Source organism: Indicator indicator, chromosome 16, assembly GCF_027791375.1.
Source record: "Indicator indicator isolate 239-I01 chromosome 16, UM_Iind_1.1, whole genome shotgun sequence".
NCBI lineage: Eukaryota > Metazoa > Chordata > Aves > Piciformes > Indicatoridae > Indicator > Indicator indicator.
The window spans coordinates 4,797,518-4,824,241 of NC_072025.1; the positions used below are offsets into that span (position 1 = coordinate 4,797,518).

Sequence of the window (26,724 nt, forward strand, 5' to 3'; positions counted from 1 at the left end):
GGCGAGGCAGGCGCGGAAGACAGCGGCGGGGACGCGGGGACGCGGCGCTGCGGCTCTGTCTCCGGCTCAGGCACCTTGTGAGCGGGGCGGACCGCGGCGGCAGCTGGGAGAGCGGGTCACACCCACCCGACCCCCACCCCTCCGCCCGGGGCTAGCACCACGCCGCCAAGCAGCCGGCCACCCCCCAGCCATGGCCATCCATCCATCCATCCATCCATCCATCCATTCATCCATTCATCCATGCACCCTTCCATCCATCACTCCCTGGCTGCCTGCCTTGCAGCCTGCCAGCTGCCTCCTCGGGCTTCCCAGCAAGGACAGCCCGACTGTCACTTGTCCCACAGTTGAGGTGGACCTTAAGGACTTGCTGAAAGGCTCCAGAAGCAGGCAGGGAAGGGAGAGGGTGATCCAAATCAGAGCAGCCCCTACCAGACCCATGCCAAGACACAATAACACATCACATCCCTAATTTCAAGCTCCCCACACACACGCCCCCCCCCCAGCCTGGCAGCCTGCACACCAACCAACATGCCCCCAGCTCTGCTAATCTGGGTGACCACCAGGCCAAATAGATGGTAGGGAGCGCACCCCCTTCCAAGGCAAGAGACTTTTAAGGAAGCTGCCACTGCTTCCTGATCTGACTCTGCCCCTTTGAGAAGGATGAAAAATGTTTGCACCATTTCTGAGACACAGCCACACACTCCTTCCCTGCTCTGTGGTGCTTTTGGCATTTTAAGGACATAGCTGCAGAACCAGAGGATCGTGACCCGTGGTGGTCACCAGCTTTTGTGGAGATGGACATGAAGCTATTTCACACTGCTCAGGCTTGCCATGACCAGTTCCATTGTCTTTGCTATGAATCTCCCACTTTCAGGTCAAAGGTGCTAGATTAAAGTTCCTCATTGCAGATGATTTATCCACATGATTGAGGGGAACAGAATTTGATAGGTTAAGGCAGATGGAGTGTTTCTGCTGCTGTTGTGCATAAGGAAATATTCTGAACATTCAGAGGTATGTGATTTCCCAATCCAAACAGAGGCAGATATATTTTAATTATAGGAAGCCCTTTCCTGAGCCAGCTTCATGGTACATTCACAACTGTTCTTCACTTGTAAGACTCACTCTGTAAAATGGACAAGCTGTTACCTGAGGGATGTATAAAATGTATAAAATATATCTGGGAATTACTTTAGCTGTATGTCAGGCAGGATTCTGTACTTCCTATATTCTGAAATTTGTTTTCATTTCTTATCCCAGGAATAAATTTACCTGAGTAAGAACCATAGAACAGAACCAAATACAAGTCTGTTGATAGTCACTCTTTTTCTATTGATTTTTAACCGCATCTATTCAGGACACCCCAGAGACCTGGCATAGTTCTTTAACTGAAATATTGTGATGAAAAATGTGATTTTTCTCATGAAATTAAAATTTCAGTCAGGAATAGCTGTTTTTAATAACAAGGTTTCACTAAAAAACAAACAAAAAAACCCCCAAACAAAACCACAAACCTCAACAGAGCATGAAACATTTTTCAGTAAATGACAAAAGAATTAATCTCCATCTCAAACACTTTGTTTAAAGATTTCCAATCGCATTAAAAAAACTTTCAAAAGAAACAAACCAACCACCTGGGGAAAACCAAAAAGACACGCAAGTAATTTCTTTCTTGCAGGTATGTTCAAGTCTTAAAAATAAAAGGCTGCAGGCCCAACAAACCCATACCAGGTTTGTCTATTGCTACAAAAGAGTGAAGAAAACCCCTGCTCAGTCTCTCAGTTTCAACTTCAAACTGCACAACCGAACATACTACCATGATCCAGGCTGCTTCCAGAACCCTGCAGAATATGCATACATGGAGCCCAGTGGAAGCTATACAGCTTACTCTTTGCAGGACAAAGTCCTTACCTCCAATGATAATAAGTATGTGCAGGATAAACCAGAGAGGAATCACTAGTCTCTACTTGAGAAAATAATTTGTCTCTGGAGATTTTAAGGGGGGACAATTTATTCTTTAAAGGACCATTTAATTTCCACAACTATCCTTTCACTGGCACCTCTGATAAGAACAAGAACTATTCCAGCAGATGGTAGCTGTGAGTGTTTCTAAGATGTAGGGCTTGTTTTGTAGGTGTTGGACTGTGCCCATTGACCTGTTTCATGATGACCAGGAGAGAGCCTTCAGAATACTCTTCATCTAGAAAGTGTAACAAGTTAGAAGGATCAAGAGCCTTCAGGCAAGAAAGGCTGTGCCCCACAATGGCAGTAGATTGAGCTCTTGATCCTAAATACATAGATATCAAATTACATTTTTATTTACATGACAGTCTTATCTAAAGGTGGTGAGATACTGATCCAGCTATACAGTACAGTTTCTAAAACAAAATCCCTGGTACGCTCTAGAGTGTCTAACTGGCTTTGTCTGGCAATGCATATGTGTTCAGACCCTATTTACACATACATACAGGCAGTTTCCTTCAAGCACTGCATACTGTGGGCTCACCAACTGTTTAGAATTAGACCTCAAAGTCTGACCACAAAAGGAATTATCCTTCTTTGAGGCTGAGGGGCCACTGCTGCCAGCATTGGCTGGAAACAGGCATGGGCAATTACAGAACCAATGTCTTCACTCTCACCAGTAGCTCTTCAAGTATAGACACCGGCTGAACTGATCACCAAAAGCTATTCCTCCCTTGCCACCTGAATTATATTTTTCTTTATATTCTTGCTTCTTCTCTTTCCTTTTAAATCACTGATGTTTTCCCTTTCTATCTCAAAAATACGTCTTCATGTGTCTCTGGCTTTATTAATTAATTTAAAAGTCAGCAGGAGTTAACTCCAAACTCATAGGGAACCTAACCACTCCAACGAAAGTTTAAAAGCAAAACAACTCTTATATTCCAGTCCCTTAAGACAGCTAAAGCTCAGTGAGAAAAACAGTTTGTTTGCTGTTCCATTTTGTGCTTTATGACAATACTGTGAATTGTAATCCCAGAGCATTGTGGAGTACAGATCCCCACTTAGACCAATAAGGCAACAGAGTGAGATTTAATTTAAATGGTAAAAGATTTCACTTGGCTTATGTACACCAATTATGTAAAAGTCAGTAAGAGGTGCATTTCTATTTTACAAGCTGTGATCATCACAATTAGCTCAATGCTATTAGATTCATTTGCATACTGAACCTTTTGGAGGAATTGGAAGAAAAAGTAAGGAAGAAAATATGGAAAGAAGTTTAAAGGAAAGGAAAAAAGACAGTGGACATAAAACCCATAAAGAATATAGCACTGTATAATTACACAAAAAAAAAAGGGGGGGGGGGACAGAATGTGAATTAGGAATAGTTTACTGCATGTCTTGGGTCACTCAAATGGCAGAAGCAGTATCACCAGAGCAGATATGACTCAAATCTCTACTGTTATAAAGTGAAGATAGCTCCAATGAGGTCATAAAGCTGATTTATATTAGCTGAGAATATTGCCCATGGTCTTTAAACCTCTTCATAGATCCTTATCCTAGCACAGCAGCAATGGAGGATGTTTACCAGGTCATGCTGAAATAACCCAGACTAAAAGGGCAATTTTACTTTTCTTTCAATCTCCTTCTGTATGTAATTTCCCCATTAATGTTATGAAAACCAGTTTGATTTTCTAAACATTCCCCTCAGCACTTTTTCCCCTTGGCATTTATTTTATTTACCTGAATCCCCTAGGATTGATCCTTCCCTGCAGATGGACCTAATTAATCTTTCTAACAGTGCCCTTAAGACAAAAGAAAGTAATATATGTACAGATGGGACCAGGGCACTCCATCATCCATCCAAATAAGTGACCAGTAATATGACCAATACTATCCCTTGAGGTTATTGACTGACCACTGTGAAGTCACACAAGCTCAATGTAAACAATAATTTTTATTTACTAAGGTGGTATCCCAGGCTAAAAAAAAAAAAAAAGAAAAAAGAAAAAGAAAAAAAGGGTTAAGGGAGAATATAATAAATTATTTCTGAGATGAATAAATTATACAGCTGGAAGGCAAATTGCCATTGTAAATTTATCTGCCAAATTAATTTGCACTCCAGCATGACAATAGGTGAAATGTAATATGAATGTACGCACAGAGTAAACACCATTTCTGTACTGTTGCCTTGTATCTGCTACTATGCTCTCATTAAGCTGAGAGAAACCCCATTCTTCTCAAACTAAAATGATAGAGGGATTTCCAGTCCCAAGCTATCCTTTTGGGTTTTGGGACCTAACTAATAGAGAAGTAAATGAATTCTTGCATTGTTCAAGGTGGATAATAAAGTGTTTGCCAGTTTCATGTTCATTAAGAAAAATAAATGTTATCATCACAATTCCTTCCCTATAGTATTCCCTTTCAAGAGGAATGAATGGACCCATGTTTTCCTCTATAGCCAGGCTTTTAGCTGGCCACCTGCTCTTTCTATCACCTTTTATTAACTGCTACAAGAATACAATAACATTGAGAATTGTTTTCTTAACCAAAATAAAATTTGCTGCTCTTACTCTGAAAACAAAGGGAGTTTGAGCCTTTTCACTTGGGCATTAATTCCACAGACTGCTGAGGAATTTGATCCTGATTCAGCAAGGTATAGTAGTGATGCTAGTAACATAATAACTATGAACTGTGTTTTGAAGGGTGCTCTTGAGTGTGTTTTCTTGGGCTGGTACCAGATTAAACCCACAAGTAATAGTGGAGAGGAAAATCAAGATCTCTCAGTTTCATACTAATATTGTGTCTGTAATATAAATTAGTTTAGATCACTCCTAACCAACACCTCATAGAGATTTTTAGTGGCTGGACCTTTGAATGCACATGCACAGAATTTGAACACTGACTGAGGGTGTTAGGAACATAAGTGACATTACCTTCTGTCCAAACTATCCAGCTAACACCAGCTGCCTTGAACAGTTCCTGTCTCCCAAAAGTCACATTCTGCACGTGGCTTGGCAGCTGAAATAGAGTTCTCAGTCCCCAAGTCCCCTCGCTTTAGATAAAGCAACATGCTAGAAATGAACAGTTTTCAAGCAACATTGATCATCTGTCAGCTTAAAAATGCGGTCCTGTATGAACAGGAAAAAAATCTGCTCACATAATTAAACAGAGCTTTATGTTTTACTGAGTAAAATAATGTACTTTAGAAATAAAGAGTTTATTGAATTTCAGCATCTGTGACAGTTGAGAGTGGCATTGGGTGGAAGTCATCCTCAATGAAGAGCCTTATGGGTGTTTTAATGGATATTTTGTGGATCTGTGAATCAAAATTGGCTCTCTAAATCAAGAAGATCCTGGAGAATCCAAATAGATTTTTTACAAATTAGCGTTGTTTTCTCATTCCCCAGCTTATCATTTACTGAAGGAAGCTAAATGAAATACTCTATTCAGACTGGTTCAGCTAATTTTTGGGATGTTTCCCTTCAGCCCAATATCTTCGTTTCAGGCAAGATAATAAACAGCTCTTTACACAGTAAAGGTGCCTGTACTTGCTCAGGCAAACCTAAGCTAGGAGAGTAGAGGAACTGAGGCAGGAGTTGGGACACACTGGTCTACACAATAAAATCATCTCCAGCCAAAGAAGCTTTCATAGAGTTTATTTCATAGACCAAGAGTCAGGAATGAAGTTATTGTTTCCCTAGCAGAGACTTTTAAATAAATACCTCATATGGTGTATTTAATTGATGTCTCCAAATGTGCACTTGAGCAGGCAAGGAGCAGAGATGTTGATAAAGCATCTCTTAAAACCAACAGTTCCACTGAGCTATGCCTGGCAGTTTCCCTACGTGGTCACAGCAAATAACTAAACAATGCTAGAGAAGAGATAGTGGTGCTATGCATGATGCACAGCCTTGATTTGTTCCATCAGTCTGGGACACTGCTGAAGTTTGGTTGTGGAATTAGAAACGCTCCCCATAATCACTAACGCAGAAAAGTTGTTTCTTTTTTCATGAAGCAGTTATGACACTAGAAATCAATGATTTTCATAGAGGCTTCCAGGAACTGTGCAGTTCTCATTTGCTTGAACAAAAGGCACTAATGAAGCTGGATCTGTCAATATAACAGTAATCAAACTGTGTCAGCTCTTCTCTGAAGACAACATAGGTCTATTAAGATTGACTTACTGAGGCAGATGGACCAAGCTGATGCATGGTCATTGAATACTTACAGGATCTTCATCTCCAGGGACAGAGGACCATGTTATCTTTCCCAAATGTCCAGAAGAAGAATGAGTGAATTCAAAGGGATATATCGTCATTTAGGTTTGAACTGAACCCCCAACAGGGCCATGTCCTGAAGCTATAGAGGCCATGTCATTGACACAATCCTAGGTTTTACTCTGGTGCCCTGACCTTTGTGTATATACTAAATTCAAAAGCTTTCCACTACATCTGGCAGACAAAAAGAAGATGAAGGAAATTAATTTTCCCTTTCCTAGCAAAACAGAGTATTTAGCATTCCACATAAATTAGAACCAGGAAATAAGAATCTCACCCATTAATTCAATTTAAAATTGAAAATGTTTTGAAAGGTTTTTCATCAGTAGATTTCAAAGCACTAGGTTGTCTAAGGGTTTGGAGTTAGTCCTTAACAATACAAACAACTACATTTCTATTAATTCCAGTGAAAATATGACAATTTATACCAACAGAAGATGAAGTCTAGGTGTCCTGACTCCTGTCAGTCCTCTTCCTATCTTTATTTGGTCCTTCTAAACTTTGCTCAGAAAATGACCTTGAGTGCAACTGCTCCTTCCACTCTTAACCCTATGACCTTCTAAACTAACATCCTTTGCTCTTTCTAATTCAGAAGGTTTCTGGGGCTTATTAACCAAACAGGCCCAGTGACCATTCCCAACTGAAACCAGAGTCTCTGACAAGGAGGTCATTGTTTTCCAGGCTTCCTCCCTAATACTAGATCTGTAAATTTCAGGCTGAAAAGAATAATGCAGACATTCTTTGTCTAAACATTACCTGGAAATCATCAAGATAACTCAAGCCAATTCCTTGTCAATCAGGATCAGAGGGATCATCTCTAGGGATCTAAGTGATTGTGGCCACAATTTTCAAACTTGGATGTCTAACTTTGTAGCAAACTATTTGATAAGGTTTCTAAAGAAAAGAACCTCAGTCTTCAGAATTAATAATAGCTTGAACTCCCACTGAGGTCAGTAGATCAAGGACAGGGTACTTAGCACCTCTATGAAGTACAATATTTTTATTTATGTGCCTCACTATGCACTTAGATGAATAGCAATCAAATGTGGAAAGTATGGAGAAAATTCTCAACAGAGGATGCTGTATTTAAGCTTCTAAATTTATAGTTTAGGATCCACATGACTTTAAAAAGTGCTTATGAGAGAAGTACCTATTTTTTAAAATTCTTTCCCTTTTCTTTAGGCAAGACATAAAAAGTCTGATATTCTGAATGGTTGTACAGATTGAGGAATCTCTGTATAATATACTCTGGAAAAGCAGAAATTTTGCTCAAGCTACTGAGGCATACTGCTGGGGGCTTCAGTCCCTTAGGAACAGCAGACTTATTTTTATATTCATGCAACTCATTACTACAAGTAAGTAATTTTCTACAGAATTTATGTCATTTTTATCAAGAGCCTTTTTCTCAAAAGGGCCCATTCAAAATCCAAGGATCTAAGAAATCCATTCTGTAGTCTCAAAATATCTTTGAACTCTCCGTTTAAAGATAATAGCAGTAAATTTACTGTGGTAGCGAGGCTGTAGTTTCTCCCATCAGCACCACCTAGTGCAGAGCATGCTTCATGTCACTGCACCCACACGTAGCTCTTCCATCTGTATCCCAGATGCATTCAGCCTTGAGCAGTTTCCTATGGACATCTTCCATCAATAATGTTAACAGGAAAAACATGGGAGAAGGACAGGATATAATGTCAAATAATTTCAAGATATCAACTCTCAAAGTAAAGCTATGTGAAATACTACAACTGAATTTCAGGAGGCTATTTACTGACATACAAACAATAGAATGTTTATTATATGGGTATACTATTAAAGAGGAATTTCTTTAAACTGGACTGTGCTGATGTAGTCGCTCTACTTTTCAGAAGAGAGGTGACATAAAAAGGGGCCACAGTGAAGCTGCAGTGATATTTAAATTTTTATTTTATGTGATGTTGGTTCATTTTGCAAAGAGCACCAATATCTTTCCCTTTCAGAAACCTAAACAGCAATCCCAAACCACACATTTTAGGGAAAGAAGCTAAACAGTTCCTTTTTACCAGTAATTACTGTGGGTCACTGAATAAAGAGCACTCTTCCCATCTGAACTCAATTTCTGCCACCAGAGTGTCAGACGGCTATGGCTTTCCCACCCATACAAGAAATTCTCTCTTTATAAGAGAAAATTTTAAAATGGCATTGTTTGTTCTATCATTTAGAGTGTTTGTGTCTGGGCAGATAGTTTATAAACGCAGAAATGTCATTACATGAACACTTTAAAAGCAACACTGAGTCCACACCCAAAAGAAAAATCCAATAGTCTTATGCAAACAGCCAGACCTTGATCATGAAAGGGCTTATGAACACAGACAACACAGATCTCTTTCAGCTATGCAACGGTTTTTTAATAGTACATTAAAAAGGCCCTCCTGAGATAAAAGTCCCCATTATGCCAGATGCTATAGATGTAATTCTGTCTGCATTTTTTAATTCATAAATAACTGTGAATGATATTTTCTTGGCACAGAAAAAAATAATTGTGTATATCTGGGACCCAGTTGTTGAATCTGTGCTAAAATGAAGGCTACAAGCCTAAGCAGAAATTCTGAAGAGAAATGGAACCCATATATCAGAGAAAGAGAGGGAGAGTTCAGTAATGGAGGATGCTTTTCTGAACACAGAGATGTTCCACTACCAGAAGCAAGATTACTGGGAGAACTATCTATGATCTAAAACAAGACAGAAAGATTAGTAAGTACCAAGGCAATTAAACTGTATTCAGAAGCTTGTTGTGATCCAGGAATCTCAGCTCACTGTCTATTAAGGACTTGACACACTATGGATTTCAGTAGACTGTGGCATAGGTGTAGCACAGGTATGGCAGTCAGCCTATGGGATACAAATACCTCTGCTTCCAGGTGCCAGATATGGGATCTGTATCTGAAAAGTGTAGGGGCATTGATCAATGGAAGGAACTAAGGACTGGACAGGATTCTGCACTTGGTTTCAGCCACAAGCAAACGGTGCTCTCCTGGCAAGGTGCCTGAGGACAGACCATGACACTAGCTACAACTCCCTTTCTCCACTGTTAGTCTTGTGAGTGTTTGCTAATTTTCTCAAGTGACACCAGCAAAACTCTCTGCAAAAAACCCTACCACTTTGTTGTTTATGACTTTGAGATATCCATAGCCTAGTTCCAGAAACAGTATTTGCCTTTGGAAAATGGGCTAAGTATCACAGACTTAAAAAGGAAACATTTACTCACTAGAACAATTATAGACACAAAACCCAAGGTCCACCACATCTTTTAAGGTAAACAGCATATAAACTCCTCCCGACTTTGTACTGTTAAATCGGACCTTCATTCTCTTCATTCTGATTTTCTTCTTGCTTAAGAGAAACACAGCCTGTAGCTGTCATTAACCAGAATATACTTTCACAACAGGCTAATGACTGTGACAGAGAAGATTGCTGCTGGCTAGAAGTTTCAAATTCTGTTTCATCTGACAGTCCTAAAGGCTTAGTTGTACCATACTCACTAGCAGTGAGTGGCATAACATGGACTATATAGTGTGTCCCATCACCAGTCACTCTGGGTAGGAAGAAATCCCACAAATGTGTATAATGTATTACTGGCTTAAGCCATTATTGAACATGTATGAAATGAGTCACACAGCCAGTTCACCTGCACACACTTCAGATGGAGTTCCCAACCTTGGAGGAGGCTAGGCAAAAAAAATAGGTGAAGTATTTGACCTGTCACTTCCTACTGAAGGAACCAGTGTGTGCAGCCACCTCTCAAATGTCATTCCTTCCTGTGGATGCTATGACGTTAATTATATCCAACAAGAAAAGCAGGTAGGCCATCATGCTAAATATGAAACAGACTCACACTGGCAAAGAAAAGCAAAACAGGAGTACTGACACACTGAAAAGACTGACAGCTCACCACCTATGTGGGACTTCAGTCAAAGTACCAGAGGTATGCTTCCTATCATTTGAGGGGGTTTGGCACAGCCATAGCTCTTCCCAATAAACCCACTGGTAAGACGCAAAAAGAGAGCTGCACTATGGTGTCCCAAATTCTAAATATATACAGAAGTGCAGTGTACGTAGTATGTAAGGCCAGCTAGAGCTCATATAGTACTAATTAAGTGCTATATGCTGCTTCTCACAACCCAACAGTGGCACATCAACGCTCTCTTTTCAGAATAGATTAAAACTCTTCATTTGCTGGCCTTGGGCACTGACAGCAATCGAAAAGAAGAGGTCATTTACTCATGATATCACAGCTTGTTCTGGAGTAGCTCTGCTTGACTGCCTCTTTGTGATCTCCAGACACCAAGTAGTGTTTTAGCAGATGAGAATATTAGGATAGCACTGTGTATGTGTGGAAAGATAACAGGAGTATTAGAAATATTTTCTTTACAAAGCCATCAGGCGTAAGAGCCAACACATTGGAACAGTTTTTAAGATCTTGGCATCTCCCCTAGGCTAATTGTTTCACTTGTGGGACAAAACCAACTAATTGGTATTTGGAATTTTATCAGAAGAATATTAAGAAAAATCACTGCCCTTAACTCACAACTTAAAAGAATGGTACTGCAGGAATCTGATGTTTTAATACTACCTACCTGAATATATGTTTACATAATATTGATAAGATTTAGAAAAAAAAATGTGTATGTCTGTGATTCCCTACAAATTCCTGTAAATGTAAAGAATTGAAGAAAAAACATTTTTCTGATAACCTTTCCAATGTCTTTACTCTGTGAAATGTAGGGTTCAGTAAATTCTGGTGTTTTCTTCAAATTCTCTTCCAAGCCAGCTCTGCCTTACAGGGTTAGTTTCAGTTTGGAGATGGGAGGGAAACTCAGTGAATCTTAACTAGACCATCCCTGAGTATCAAGGTCATGGCATTTAGTTATTCCAAAATCCTTCTATACCTTTAACAGGGAAACAGTATAGAATAAGCATGTAAAAACCAACCAACCAAACAAGCACAAAGAAAGAAACAAAAGAAACAGAGTGGTAGCAAAGCCACAGACCTGCAGGAGGACTCTGCAGCACCTACTTCAGTTTTAAATTCACTGCTTTAAATTGATTTGGTTTTCTGCCAGCTGTATCTCACCAGGGTGCATATTGACAGAAACTGCATGAAAGCAACCTTACACTTTGAAGTGAGATGGCAGAATTGGAATTTATTAAGGGAAAAAAAATGGAAATACATTTTTTAAAATCCTTTTTATATTTCCATCCTCACAGGAAAGCACTTTGACAGAATAAGCCTCTGGGTCAGGCAAGAATAGAAAATAAAGGAGAGTCTACTTGTATGCTTCTAGAGGAACCCCTGTGGCATAAAGAACATTGCAGGGGCAATGTGTCAGACACACAAACTTCCAGTGCGGATGCTAATAGGGTCTGCTGCTTGAGGAAATCATTAGTTCTCTGTCACTGGAACCAGTTCTGCAAAGATTAACTCCTACTAGAACAGATGTCACTGTACTGTTATCTATGAACATCACCTGCCAAACCCTCAGACTAATGTTTTTCACATATACACTCTTTTGTATGCAGCACCTCCTCACCATCTTTCCTTAATACAGAGTGGTGCAATCCTATGGTTAGAATAATGATAATTTATCTATGAGACTGATTTACTGTTAAGAAAGCTTTTCTAAAAAGGCAGTGTTTTATCTGGAGCATTGTGAAAATCAAGCAATTTGCTGTCACTTTCATGAAATGCATGTCACATTCATACCCAAAGAATATTTTCCTACCAACTTCAGAAGGAAGTCTTCAGTGAATGAACTCTTATTGCAATTGGAAATGGAATTTATACTGAAACAGACAAGATAAGGAAAAGCAGCTAATTACTTATTTGTGTCACTTTCAGAGTTTCAGATGTGTTTTTTACATCTAGGAGTCTACATAAACCATTGTTTTTGACCCTACACCACTCCAAAAATAAAATTCACTAATCTCCAAGCTTTTAGTTATCTGACCCAAAATAGCTAGTGCTAACTTTCTGATAAAGAGCAATACAGACAGAAACAGACCTTTTCCCAGTGTCCGAATAAACAAACCAGAGTTGTACTGTTCTTCACCACGGTAATGAATTTCAACTGCTATTTTAGGAAAATCTACATCTTGGACTTGAAAGGAGCTGTTTTGTTCAGTGAAACTGTTAAAAACAAACATCTCTCAATGATTGCATGATTCTGTGGCTGCAGCCTCTAGTGTATTTAACGATACTTAATTAAGTCTCCATTAACTCTAATTTTTAAACAGTTTCATCATCATCAAGAATGACTACTAGTAGCTGCAAAGAAGGTAGCCCTGAGCACAATGAGATCAAAGATTAAGAAATCAGCTTACTGGTTCTGTGATGCAATTTTAAATGTAGCTATATCAGTCTCTGGACTAATGGTCCACAGTTATAGTGCTCATGATGCCAATAGTTCACAGTTTTCTTACTCCGGGTATCCATGAGCTGATGGAAGTTACAGCAGTCAGGTCACTCATGCACTGGCATCTATTTACTTCATTTGTAATGCATGTTAACGTGATGATACATCCATTCTTGTTACTTCACAATCTCAAAGGATACAGATTTTGAAACTGATCCAACTATTTCATCTGGAGATTATTTATTATACAATAATAATTCAGAGCAGATTTTCCTACCCCTACTCAAAATGGCTTGCATGCAATCTCTCAAGTATGCCCATTGAAAACAGAGGCTACTCCAGAAGTAATATACTGTGGCATGTGAAAAAGACAGGCAGGCTCCTGCCTATTGTTACTATGCGGAACCTATTACACTGAATGAGAGAGAATAAAGAAACAGAGTTTGTAGCTATGAATGGGCCTGAGAGTGCGGACAAGGAGCTCATGCTTAGAGTGGTAATGACACGAGAACAAATGAGTCTGTGGTCAGTCAGAATGGCTACAGTAAAATTATTCTAGATAGAGCAATCCAAATCATCAAGACTGAGAAAAGAATATTATAGCTGCTGAAGACTCAGGTCCCACCATGAAACTTTAGCCCTGTGACTTGGGATCCCAGTGTCCAAATTCCAATTCAGTGTTTTGTGCTCTTGGGAACAATCTCTAGTCACAGCAATACATCTGAAATTCACTGAAATCCTCTTATTTTCTCTTATTCCCTCTTATTTTCTCTTTTTTTCCTTTTGTTCTGTATCTCAAAAAGTTCGAGCTCTGGCTGATGATGACCTCACAAAGTAAATCTATTATGTGCTCATGTCAGTAACACATCACTAAACACAGGCAGACGAAAACAGTCAAACAATCATCTCATTAGAAGCCAGGAATGTTTCCATTATATGAAACACCCATCAGCGGGGCAGTGTCAAATGTGAATGAAGTACTTAATGCTGGGAACTCACAATAGCAGGAAAAAGTGTCCAGCCTGTTCTATGAGGTATTTATGGAAACAATTCAGCAGACACTTGAACATGTACTCAGGACCTAGTAAAGTCCATCAGACATGAACACATGCTCTTGCTGTGCAGAAATGGTTTGTTGAGTCACCACTGCAGCACAGGCTTTCACAGCCAGCAACGGACACAAGGATTTAACAAACTTCACAAGGTTTGATTCTATCATCTCAGCCGGAGGAAGCCAAATGTAACGTTTCACAACATGCCATGCTTAGTCCTCCTCTCGGTGACTTCCGTGGGACCTGGAGCATGCGGAGCACTGGCCTTTATCCTCCAGCATAGCTCCTCTGTGTAACGTTAACACCATCAATTCGATTCACAAGGGCTTGCGAGCCAGACAGGCAAAATGGAGAAGAATAAGCCTCTCTTCACAAGGAGACAAGAACACGAAAGAGGTTGCCCAGCAAAGTCATCAAAGCAAACAGCATGAATGAGACAGTGTTGATGAAGACAGAAGTGGCATTGAAGGCTGCAATAACAAAGTTGGGCAGTGACATGAAGATAAGTGGCGAAGTAATTGGCTGGTTGAGCCAAGTGCATCCATACAGTCTGCCTGCCAGCAGCCCATGCAAATGGATACCAGGGATTGAAGATCTAACTGCCTATTTATGTAAATATATTTGAGATGGTGACACAAAAATAGATAGGAACGAACACTTACTAAACACAGCCAGAGGTTTCTGAGGGCATTTGAGCTAATTATTACAAACTTCCTTTGCATCTACTACCAATGAAGGGGTTTCCTTCTGAGTTTTCTCACAAATTATTCTCAAAAGCCAGAGTTGTGCCCTCTGCATTTGATCCTGTAGAATATTTTCATATCAAAAAGACCCTTGCCAGGTCAGTTTCCGGCTCACCGCTCCCCCTCAAAATTGGCTAAAATCTAGTATCAGCAGCATCCCTAAGAAGCATAAAATTAGCAACATTTTACAATGCAGCAAATAACATATCCAGAGACTGGAACCATTCACTACATCATTGGTGAACTGTGAGGAGCTTGGTCAGGCAGAGAATGTCCACAGCAGATGGAGGAAACTCCTTCCCTTCTCTTTAACTCCCAGTTTAGCAACCTATTCGAACACTTATCTGCCTGGATCAGAAAAAAGAGACACTTTATTCCTTGCCACACCATCATAGCTTCACATGACGCAGATGCAAGTAGACGAATTTGTATTCTGGGTTAAAAAAATGCATTGGATACCCTGTATCTTTATACTGCTGCTTTATGAAAGTATCTTGCTTTACACAGGTAATGAGTGCAAACATTCACTCACGCTTCAGAACCAAACATCACTTGGGTGATGCCTAGTGTAGAAAAGCCCACCAACGTGTGTGTTACAGCATTTTCTTCTGTAGTATCAGGTATGGATACCAAAGTAAAAAGTACATAATCAGGCTTAAAATAGTGGCTTAGATTACATGATCATTATCTACTTGCTTACAACTAAACAGACAGCTACTACCTGACAGCCAAAAAACGCTTTCCTAGAGCTCAAGTACTTCAGTTTTGGTACATAAGGTCATAGACCAGGCCCTTCCTAGCTGTCATGTATATCTGAAGCCACAATAGCAAGGGCCATATATTCATTCTGGTAAATCATGTGAGATTCATCATACTGGAGAGAAAAGTTTTACTGCTGGGTTTGATGTATGAGTTGAAACTTTGTGCTCTCTAAAAGCAAGTCCAACCATATGCATGATGTTTTAAAGAGCCTTATTTCAATCCTGACAAACGAGCACCAGATGTTTCTTTTATCATGCCTGTATTTTATAGTCATTCAACATTTCAGGCTCATGTTCAGGTCTTACAAACTCTGCAATCCACCTCTCACCCCCTAAAAAAACATGAAGCTGCAAGAGAGAACAAAATCAAGAATAGACTATAATGATTCTGATTAAATACAGCAAATAAACGAAGGAAGAACTGAAGTCTTTCCATAAGGAAAAAGAGAAGATAGGGTGAGAACCATGTCTGGCTTCAGTTATCATCAAGAACAGACCAATTGTTAGAAAATCTCCCACAAACAATGCTTTTTTGGGACTTTTTGTTTCTATTACTATTCCTTTCAAAATAATTGAGCTCTGAAAGGTTTCCTTTGACCTAAAAGTGCCATGAGCAGGAGGTTAAAGGGTCTGTAATTACATGTGACCATTCTGCCTTCTCTGCAGGTGACAGTGGGGATGAAGTTGCTTCCATGGAGTAGGGATTCTAGCTTCTAGAATTGATTTAATTAACTGTCCCAAGAACTTTTCACTGCCTGTTGACTGAACACATTGAAAAGCTTGCTTTCCTGTTAGAGAAGCAATTTAACATTTAAACATGAGTGTAAAGCAATGTCAACGTATAGGTACACATTAAGAGCACATACCAAGAGGTTAAGAAAAGTGTTACATTCCTCGATCTATCACTACATTTGTCACCTTGCTTCAGATTGCACCCATCTGTGAAATGGGATAATGATCCTTCCTTAGCTCACAGGGTGAGAATGTCATTAATATTTGGACTTGGTTTCAATTCTTAAAGAAGAACTTTTGCCCTTATGTCATTTCCCTGTGTTGGCCAGCACTTAGACTAAAGATGCGAATGTAGTTCCAACTCTACATCCCATAAAGTCTGATGGCTGGGTGTGGTGTCATCAACCTGGAACATGCAATGTCTTTACAATGGATGGTATCAAAAATAAGACAAGAGATTGGTTTAAAGCAAAGCTTTGATTTGAACCTCTGTCAACTCCAGAAAAGTTTATACTTGACTCTACATCCCTGTTTAGCTGTTTGGGACCATCCAAGACAAACGTATCAGTGAAAAAGCATATGGAGTTGCATGAAAAGGGAAAAAAGTTGCATGAAAAGGGGTGAGGGGAAATATATATATATGAATATATATAAAATAAATAAGAGAGCAGAGGAAAACAAACAAAAGCTGAAACTTTATCAAATCTGCATGTATGCAACTGGAAAAAAGTGGAACTTCAGAAACTGATTTTCTGCAGCTCCTGCGTTTGCCTCAGTGACCCTGATGCTAATGCATGACGATGCTGGTGGGCATGTTATACATGCTTGCACACTCCCTCTCAAGACAAAGGTTTATGTATTGTGTGTAACTGTCTCCCTGGAACTTGATGGAGGGGACAGATACCTGAAACAAATGAGCAAATAGTGCAAATGTCATTCTAGTTCACTCCTGGAACACAGTCCCTTGGTGGTTTCCTAGAGGCACATCAGGAAACATGAGCAGAGGATACTTGGCTCCTGCCATAACTGTTCAGAGTCTGCAGACACAGGAGGACATGGAATGACTAACGTTTCACTGTGATTGCCAACCCTGTTGCTACTGGGAAAAGATGGAGATTATTTTGGTGCTGCTGCCCCACAATGGGCAGATGGTATAAATCTGCAGGCAGGCTCCAAGTCACCCTTTGTTTTTGCAGCACCTGCAGGTTTCTGTGACTGATCCTACACTGAACCCTAAGACAGAAAATCAAACCCAAAATTGATGGATCAGTCCTGAAAGTGATCCACCATTGAACCCATCCTTGACAGCCACAAGAATACACACTCACCTTCTTTGGCACACACTACACGTAACTTCAAATACCATTAGCATTTCCCTCCAATCCACTAGTAAATTGTTTAGTGTGGAGGGGGAAGAGGAGTTAACATGTCTGACAACATTCAAATGCAGTAGTGTCCACATACCTGCAGAGCGGAAGCTCCAGTTAATGATCTAACCTTACTGGTTTATGGGGGTTCATATGTCTTCAAGACATTAATAAAACAAGGCTCACCTGGCATTTGTCTTCTCTGTAAGACTGGGCAATGTTGAACTGTGAATGCTGATCTAAATTGTCATGGCAGTATGGCCACAGTAGCACTCAGCCTATTATTTTTGAAATGAAGTGTTTTCTCTCAGTTTGTTCTCGGCAATTGAATTTTGAGCTGGGAAGTGCCTTTTGTTATGTTTATATAATATCTCAAAGTTCTGACCTAATTAATTTCTACGTGTTAGCATACTATCAGGGTGATAGTGACAGTTTTAAATACATCCCTTTTTCCTTTTGTTTAAAAACTGGCATTTAAACACTCATAAAGTATTCTTCTGATTAGGGTTAAAATATCCATGTAGATGCAAAGTGTGCTAGCACTCCAGAACAATAGACCTAGATATAGAAACCTGATCTCAGTCATTATTCTGAGAAGGCACATGTGGCACACTTTGCTTCAGATTATCCCCTCAATGCACCAAAGCAGCACCTAATCAGCTTTCAGTCTAACAAATACAGATTTGTGTCTAAGTGATGTAGAAAATAACCCACAATCTCATTCTGCACTCACAGAAGAACAATAACAATCTTTTCCCTTGAAGGTCTAAGGTGTTCCATGTACTGAGTAAATACTACCAAGTACAACTTCGCATGGTGTGAAAACTCTGCTGGGATTAGAAACACTTTCCATGACAAAGATTGTATTACAGTACTGCAGTATTCTACAGAAAACTCCAGAACCAAATCCTGATCGTTTGATCATAAGGTGAAAATATCACAAGTACAAATTTAAATGGAAGAATTCTTAGGAGAATACTGCTAAAAAATAGAATATTTTCTCTTACTTTTGGGAAATGCTTACCATTGTATCATTTCTAACCAGAAAATTAGCATTTCTGAAGTTCAATACATTAAAGCAGTGTGCCTCAAAATCCTCTCAAAGCTCAATCTAAATAATCAGAGAACTGAGAATTCTGTAATTATATGTAAGAGTTTTACCCAGATTTTCATTCTTGACTGCAGAACTGTGTTAAGACACATTTAGAATGCCTGTTTTGGTTGTTACTTTGCTTCCTCAGACAAGCACTCTTGATCTCAAAGAGCTTTGCGTACGCATACAGACTGATTAAAAGCTGTGAAAGGCCACTGATCCTTTGTCTTTCATTTAAGCCTCAGGGAATCTGATTTGTTCTCCGAAACTTGAATTATGACATTTTTCATGCTTTTAACTCAAGGAGGAGGCATCGACTTGAAATAACTCAGCTTCCAAAAAAGTCATATCTTTTTTTTTTTTTTCCCCCCCGACTTTGCCTGAGATGATTAGTAGGCAAATTTCTTCTCACTCCAGTGAAATTAAAGAAGTCTTCTGTGGCGTGGTTAGAAAAAGGGCAGTACTCCTCAACTTTTACTGCAGCTCCTGGAGCCCCGGAGCCGGCTGTTCACAAAATTACTCAGCAGTACAGGGTAAGCAAGCCAATGCTGTGCTCGATTTCCCTGACGGGTTGGCATTTCTCCTCCACATCTTGGACCAAAGGCAGCCAGCGGCAATTTCCAGTCAGCAACTTCCGGCAGTGCTGAGACGGAGGACTGGAATGCACTCCACGGTCCCTCATTTTTCCTCCCGTTCACATTAGTGCCATCACAACACTAAAGGGTCTCTGTTATTTGCATCGCACACAAAAGATGCTGATTGCTGCCGTACAGCTACAACTACAGGGACTGGACCCTCGCACAAGGGGCTCGCTGTCTATGTAAGCGTGAGGAGATGAAGGTCTGGGAAGGGGTACAGCTGGCAACCAGCGGCCGAACACGGAGCCCACAACCTCAGTCCTACGGCCTCACCGACGTCCCCTGAACAAGGCGTCAGGGAGCTGGGCTGCGCGCCAAGCCGTGGGACGGGACTGTCGGATGGCCCGAGCGAGACACGCGATGCCTGAGTAACCGCAGCAACCAGAGGGACTGCTGGGAGCGGTGTGTGAAGGCTGGAGGGCACTGACGGCGTCGCCGCGGTCCCCAGGGCGCAGGCGGGCCGCGAAGCGAACCATTCCCGCCGGCGGGCGGGGCGCGCGCGGACGGTAGGCCTGTGAGGGTAGAGGAAGCCGCCTTGGGCACAGAGCGGCAGTAGAGAGCGCGGAGTACTCTGTGGTGGAGAAGAGAAGGGCTTAGAGGAGAGGCGTTCGGGACGTCTCGATGGTAGGAGACGTCATCACACTGCGACGGCGACCGTGGAGGCGGCGGAGGAATGGTGGTGGGCGGCTGAAAGTTTTGTGTCCAGCACGGATTGTTTGATTCGGTACGGCACGGCACGGCACCACACGGCGAGACATGATGCCGCACCGCGCGGGAGGGCGAAGACGGGGGCGGGCTGAGGGGAAGCCGCGGAGGGGGTGCCGGGCATGTCTCTCCGTGCGACCGGAGGGTGACAGGCGGTTTTCCTTCAGGCCTTCCTCTGTTCCTTCCAGAGCGCTGTTTCTGAGGCAGAGCCCTAGTGCTGAGCCTAATGGGTTTTCTCCTTCCAGAGTGTTCCTGTTAAGATTGCTTCCGTAAAGACATGACCACACAGGTAAATAAAAACACAGCGTTCATTGAACTAATGGGTAGCTTGTTCTCTTTTTGGACTACTCATGCGTAATGGTAATTATTTTTTCTTTCTAGTACGGTATTCTCTTCAAGCAAGAGCAAGGTAAGAAAATACATATTAAATAATGCTGGGCTTCTTGGATTATGCAAAATTGATAGTGGTAGATTTACTTGTGAGATGACTTTGATTATGTTTGTATTAAGTATAAACCTGAATAACTCAGAAATGGCTATGCTGTTTCTTCAGCAGTGACCCTAGTGAACAAAGGGCATGATGTGTTTTGAAAGAATTAAAACAGTAACAAAGCTCTCAGAACACTGATAAGACTTGAAGAGCAAAGGGTCTATTGCCAGCATTGCAATTAGCAATTTTAGCATTACCAAAATTGGTGGTTGCCCTTCATCAAAAGAAACCATTTAGTTTATAATTTCTATGCTAATATTCTCTTTCAGCTCACGATGATGCCATTTGGTCAGTTGCCTGGGGAAAAAATAAAAAAGATGGTTCTGAAACAGTGATCTCTGGTTCTTTGGATGATCTAGTGAAAGTCTGGAAGTGGTAAGTGAAGTGCTCCATATTAGCCAGTTTAAAGCGTTGGAAATAGTCAGTATGGAAACAACAGTAGTCTTGAATTTCCAAAATCTTCAGAGATGTTAGAAGATGCATCAGGTAGGGGGTAACCTGGCTCACAGAACAGTTCTTTTGAGCAAGCTTGTCTTCATTGGTGCATGCTTTCTCTGGGACCAGTAGTGTTCCAGTGCTTTAATTTTCAAAGAAATGCACGTCACTATTTTGCATGTCATCTGTCAGAAAATACTACAGCCTGGTGTATTCTGAACTGAAGAATTAGGAATGCAGCTTTTAATGAGACAAAGCATTGTGAGCATTTGTACTGTGAAAGGAATAATGGTAATGGAATAAAAGAGGAAATGACATTTTGTTTTAATTGAAAAAATCCTCATAATCATCATACAGGTGACACTGAAGTGTACTTTTGTAAAGAAATTTTTCTGTCTCTTAGCCAAAACAGTACTGAGTGTGTGCTTTAAATTAGCGATGCTCTGTTGTGGTTGTTGCGTTTCGTGCTACGCTGACAGATTGGCAGTCTGCTGTGTAGTGATGTCTAATGGACATGTTGGTGAGACTGCTTACAAACAAGGTGAAATATCTGCTTTGCAGCAAGCAGTTTGTGGTTAGCTATCTGCACATTTCATGGGTGAAGTTGAATTTCTCTTCTGTTGAAAAAAAAAAAGGGATTTGTTTTGTCTTGAGGTTGAAGATGGGCTAAATATCCCCAACTATTCATAACTAGGCTTCTTTTTCCCTTGAAAAAAAGGAATGATGAAAAATTGGATCTACAGTGGACTTTGGAGGGTCACCAGCTGGGTGTGGTATCTGTGGATATCAGCCACACAGGCTCCATTGCAGCATCCAGCTCACTAGATGCCCATATTCGTCTTTGGGATTTAGAAACTGGCAAACAAATCAAGTCAATAGATGCTGGTCCTGGTAAGATGGCAGTCTCTGTGTAAGAAGTGTACTTAGTCCAGACAGTAAATTCTATACTGTATAATTAGGGTATATGAGATGACTAGGGGTCTTAAAATATTTGTTTGCAAAAGTCTTGGTGATTTTATGAACTCAACACAGTGTCAGACAATTTTGCATTGTTTTTTTTCACACTACTTATGCCTTCCCACATAAATTTAGATACGGGGTTTAAATTTAATTGCAAGGAATTTTGGTTTCTTACTTTTGTATATCTGTATTTCTCTGCATCTGTACTTTGCTAAACTTGTGTTCCTTTCTTCTACTGGTTTAGTATTTTTCGGTACCAGGAGAAAAGTAAGACTAGACTCAACCACAATCTTCAAGTCTACATTTATTGTTGCAGGAGGGTCTGATAATCTCCAGATCTTGTAATCTTTCACTAAACAGAAAGTAATGGCTCAAGCTGTGCTCTGTTAATTACACAGAAGGAAATTAACTTTCATGAACTTGGGCACTCTTCTTAAGAAGATGTAATAGAGTTTAGTGTTAAGAGTAGGTAGGAGATTAAGAGTCTAAACAGATGCATACAGAACTGGATGCTAGTGAGTAAGAACTGGAAACGGTATTCAGCTAACTGATGTTTTTCTTTTTAATACAGTTGATGCTTGGTCTGTGGCTTTTTCACCTGATTCCCAGTACCTTGCAACAGGAAGTCATGTGGGAAAAGTAAATATTTTTGGTGTTGAAACCGGAAAGAAAGAATATTCTCTAGACACCAGGGGAAAGTTCATCCTTAGCATTGCCTATGTAAGAAGCACAGTTGATAATTTTGTGTGTGAAACTGCTATTGCTGTAACGTGTTGTAAATCAGATACTTTTGCTTCCGTCCATGAGTTTCTCTCTGCATTAATACTGCATGACAGCTGTATTTTGATAGTTCCAGATAGAAACTGCATATCTGGAAAATACTCTTTGCTCTTGCTTATACGCATATAGTACATCTGCTGAATCTTCAGGCTTTTTGGAGGGCAGCTATCTTGAGTAGATTGCAATTGTGAAAAGTCACTAAGAGCATGCTAGGGAGGTACATAGGCTAAATGGATACAGATGTTAAACACATCCTTTCTGTGGTTTATTGCAGAGTCCAGATGGAAAATACTTAGCCAGTGGAGCAATAGATGGCATTATCAATATTTTTGATATTGCAACTGGAAAGCTTTTGCATACTCTAGAAGGTAATGGTTTGTGTAATTTTAACACCCAAGTGCTGGCTTCCTTTCTCAACAGAACCAAAGGATATAATGCAAGTCAGAATAAGGTACAACAGCCATGGCATAAATGAGTTGATGCCTCTGTCCATTAGACAGAAATTAGTGTGCTGTAACTTAAAATATTAGAGGCAAATTGTAAACTCAGGCTTGCATTGTATGTGCCCATCTGAAAAGATATAGTCAATAATTCTTTACTAGATTCTTAAATTGCTGTTGCTCTTTGTGTTGCAGTGCAGTACAAGGGAATAAAACTAGACTAAGTGTTGCCATGCATATGATTTTTCTTTTTGCTGTGTTACCATTCTTCTAGCAATTTAATCCTGTTTTTAAAAATAACCGAGCAATTTGTATTGCAGAAGACATACATTTTTCTAATGGATAAATGAGGTTTTAGTATTCATGCAGTATCTGTCCAGTTGTATAGCTAATTAAAAAACTCAACCACTTAATATGAAATCCTATTAGAAAACACGTCATAATTTCTAACAAAGATCCATAGCTGAAAAAATAAGATACTTTTGTGTTGCAGTGGACATGCTTTAACATTCAAAGTTGAGAATTACTGTCAGTTTCCATTTTATGTTGAGCAAAGGAGCCTGCAGAGACATAGAGAGCATCTTCAGACATTACTTTCTTGTAGCAGGGAATGCCGTTCCGGTGCAGCATTCTTAAATACTACCATTAGGAGGAGGAATAGCTGCATTTTAAGCCACCTGTAACTTTGAATTTCAGGTCATGCGATGCCTATTCGTTCACTGACATTCTCACCAGATTCTCAGTTACTTGTAACTGCTTCAGATGATGGCTACATCAAAATCTACGATGTGTAAGTTGTTCTTTTCCAAGACATGCTAACAGCAAAAAACTATTCAGAGACGCTGATTCTAGAAAAAAAAAAATCAAACCCTATGCTCTCTATAATTCCCTTCAGCTTTTGGTGATTTCTTTATATAATAAATAATCTTAAACAATAAAATACTACCACTTTGATGGTTTTGAAAAAGTGCATAGGCAGATGACAGCCCTAACTTCAAACTAAAATTACTTTCATCTTGTTTGCCCTGTAGGCAACAGGCTGATTGCTTTTTGTATCTGTCTTGTCTGTGTTTACCCATCTTGATCATCTGTTCTGTACACAAGAAATTACGACCTATTTCTGTTGTGTTGTGCAAAAACCTGGAAGACCCTGGGGAAGAAAAGGCATTGCTTGAGTGATCTTGATTTCCCCCAAACCTTGCATCACTTTGCCTTGTTCACAGTGAAACTGTTTTGTTCACCAATGTGGACACTTAGTGACTTTTTATGTTAACCATTTGAAATCGAGAAACAGAATCTGTTGTAACACCCATTCAGCTTGGATGAACAAATGCCATGTCACCTTCCGTGACCTTGCATTGAACCACTCCTGGCATCACGAGCTAAGAGTATATTGCTGTTGCTTTTCACAAACCATTTGTTCTTTCCACAGGCAACATGCAAACTTGGCTGGCACATTAAGCGGCCATGGATCCTGGGTATTAAATGTAGCCTTTTGTCCTGATGATACCCATTTTGTCTCCAGGTATGGAGGATTTTTTATTTGTTTATGCTTAGTGAAAAAAAAAATATCTGTATTTATAAAGGGAGATGGATCGTGTAGAGATTGCAATGGGATTTGTAATGAAATAGCATACATTGTAATGAAAGACTCCAGAGCCAATCTGTGATGCAATACCAGTTGTAGTTAAAAATGTTTTATAGCGTAAGTCATCCGAATCCAGTGGATATCTAAACCTAAGAGAAGGGCAATTTGATTCTAAATAGCTAAAAAATTGCTGTTGAATAAGAAAGAACCTAATGTAGTAGTACATTAGTCTGGTTAGTGTTAACTCTTAAAACAGCTCAGACAATGTCTGTAAGAGGGGTTTCTTTAGCCAAGGCATTTGCTTCCAAGAATTTTCTGGCTAAAATGGGTATCTTCATGTTGCATACACTGGAAGAGTAAACGTATTTTAAAGGTAACTGGAACATGGAAGTAAGTACATAGCAGTCCTTTGCTACCTCATCCCTCTATTTGATGCGTGACAGAGGGTTTCTTATGCCTAGTGTATGAGATGTGTTACACTTTGCTCAATAGTTAATCTATTAATTTAAGCACTGCTCAATACTATTTTTCTTTCAGTTCATCTGATAAAAGTGTAAAAGTTTGGGAAGCTGGAACAAGAACCTGTGTTCATACTTTCTATGACCACCATGATCAGGTACGTCTGCTCTTGCTTTACTTAGGTCCCCGTGTTCACAGGAGAACTTTAGTTGTGTAGTTGTGTGCATTTGTGCTTCAACTTGGTGCTTGGACAGCAGCTTGCTGTAATGAAGTCCTCCCATTTGTTCAATTACTTAGTACTTAGTTCAGTATTAGGACTCCAGGTTTGTAGGTTGATCCTCTCCAAGTAATTACATTTTTCAGGTCCAAACAATGGGAGTCCTGATGGGCCAAAAGGATTCTTACCAGACTTTGGCTATGGTCTTACTTGTTTTCATCACTTCCGTGGCATGTGATGGCTTCCTTCATTCTTGGGATTCTTTCCTTCTCCAATATCTGTAATACCCTTTTATTTTTACTCAGTGATGGCAAACACTGTGAGGAATGAGTAATTTGGGTATCTACTAAGCTACTCTTTTGCCAAATTTTAAGTGTTAAATAGAACAATTCTATTTTTAATTGATCATAGAGGAAGATTTAATGAAGGAAATGGTTTCAGATTTGGGCTCTTTCTTCCATCATTCTATTTTGCTGGTAACCTTTTCAGTTATCTACAGTTTTGGGGGTTTTAGCATGAAAGTACCAAGCGGACTGAGTTTTCCAGTGTTTTAGCTGTTGTCTGCAGTGATCTGTGGAGTTCGTGGAAAGCAGTGAAGGCTGGGTTTTCAGTATTTATGCAAAATAGTTTATGAGGTTCTCCAAAACATGCCATTGTCAATGCACCCTTTCTGCAATGCTGTTAATATGCTGGGTAGCCTTCAATCTGTTACCTTGATGGTGGGAGATAGAAGTCACTTAAGAGTTTAACTGTCCTAAGTCAGTGAACTGACCTGAATTTTTCTAAATTTTGCACTGGTAAGTAAAAGACTTAATCAGTCCAAGGATAAACTGGATCCTTCTTCAGTCTGCCATGATGTATGAAAAGTTACGTCCCCACTTGCTCTTCAGAAAGGAAAACAAGAAAGGGCAAGAGTGAAAATGTTAGGATTGATGAAAACTGGAGCCAGTACTTTTCAACACTCTTTAGATTATGTAATCTATTGTCAGGAGTGGAATGCAAAAACTGGTTAGGCTACTAGGTGGCAGTGTCCTCAGGTTCATCAGCCTAATCTCTGTTAAAGCAGAAGCTGTAATTGGACCAGCTCTAATAAGGTGATCTTAAATAAGCCTCTCTTCTGCTCATTGTGGTCAATAAATGACTGCTATGAAGACGTTTCTTGAGTCTCCTGTTACTAACCTTGTACCTTTCCTCTTTGCAGGTTTGGGGAGTGAAATACAATGGAAATGGGTCCAAAATTGTATCTGTTGGAGATGACCAAGAAATTCATATTTATGACTGTCCTGTTTAAACGTGGTTAATTCTTGGGGCAGTTCTTAGGAACACGACTGTCCTATGTAATTTTTTTAGTATGATAAAAGCAGGTATGTTTGTACGTAATCCTGATTTTGTTCAGCATGAAAGAAAGCTTTACTTTTTTTAAAATAAAAGGTACAACTCCAAGCAACTTGTCTCATCCTTGGAAAAAAGTATTTTTGGCAATACGTAGTCATGGATGAAGTAATTGCTCAGTTTGTCTTCCCTGCCTTTATACATAAATAGATTGGAGCTGGAAAGCGTTGACCACACCTCACAGCAGCTTATTTTAGCAAAAGGAAAAGTGACTGGGGCAGTGTGTTGTAGGTGGGGTTAGTAAGAG

At 40.0% G+C, this 26,724-nt stretch overlaps 1 protein-coding gene across 1 annotated transcript; it reads left to right on the top strand.

Moving 5' to 3' along the window:
• The first annotated feature begins 19,698 nt into the window (after positions 1-19,698).
• Positions 19,699-26,510, top strand: SKIC8 (SKI8 subunit of superkiller complex). Its single transcript, XM_054387953.1, has 11 exons — positions 19,699-19,735; positions 19,962-20,005; positions 20,098-20,125; positions 20,476-20,581; positions 21,360-21,532; positions 22,173-22,321; positions 22,656-22,749; positions 23,518-23,611; positions 24,254-24,346; positions 24,947-25,025; positions 26,287-26,510. Exons 2-11 carry the CDS (start codon positions 19,994-19,996, stop codon positions 26,374-26,376), a joined length of 918 nt encoding a protein of 305 aa, XP_054243928.1. The 5' UTR covers positions 19,699-19,735; positions 19,962-19,993; the 3' UTR covers positions 26,377-26,510.
• Positions 26,511-26,724: the final 214 nt, after the last annotated feature.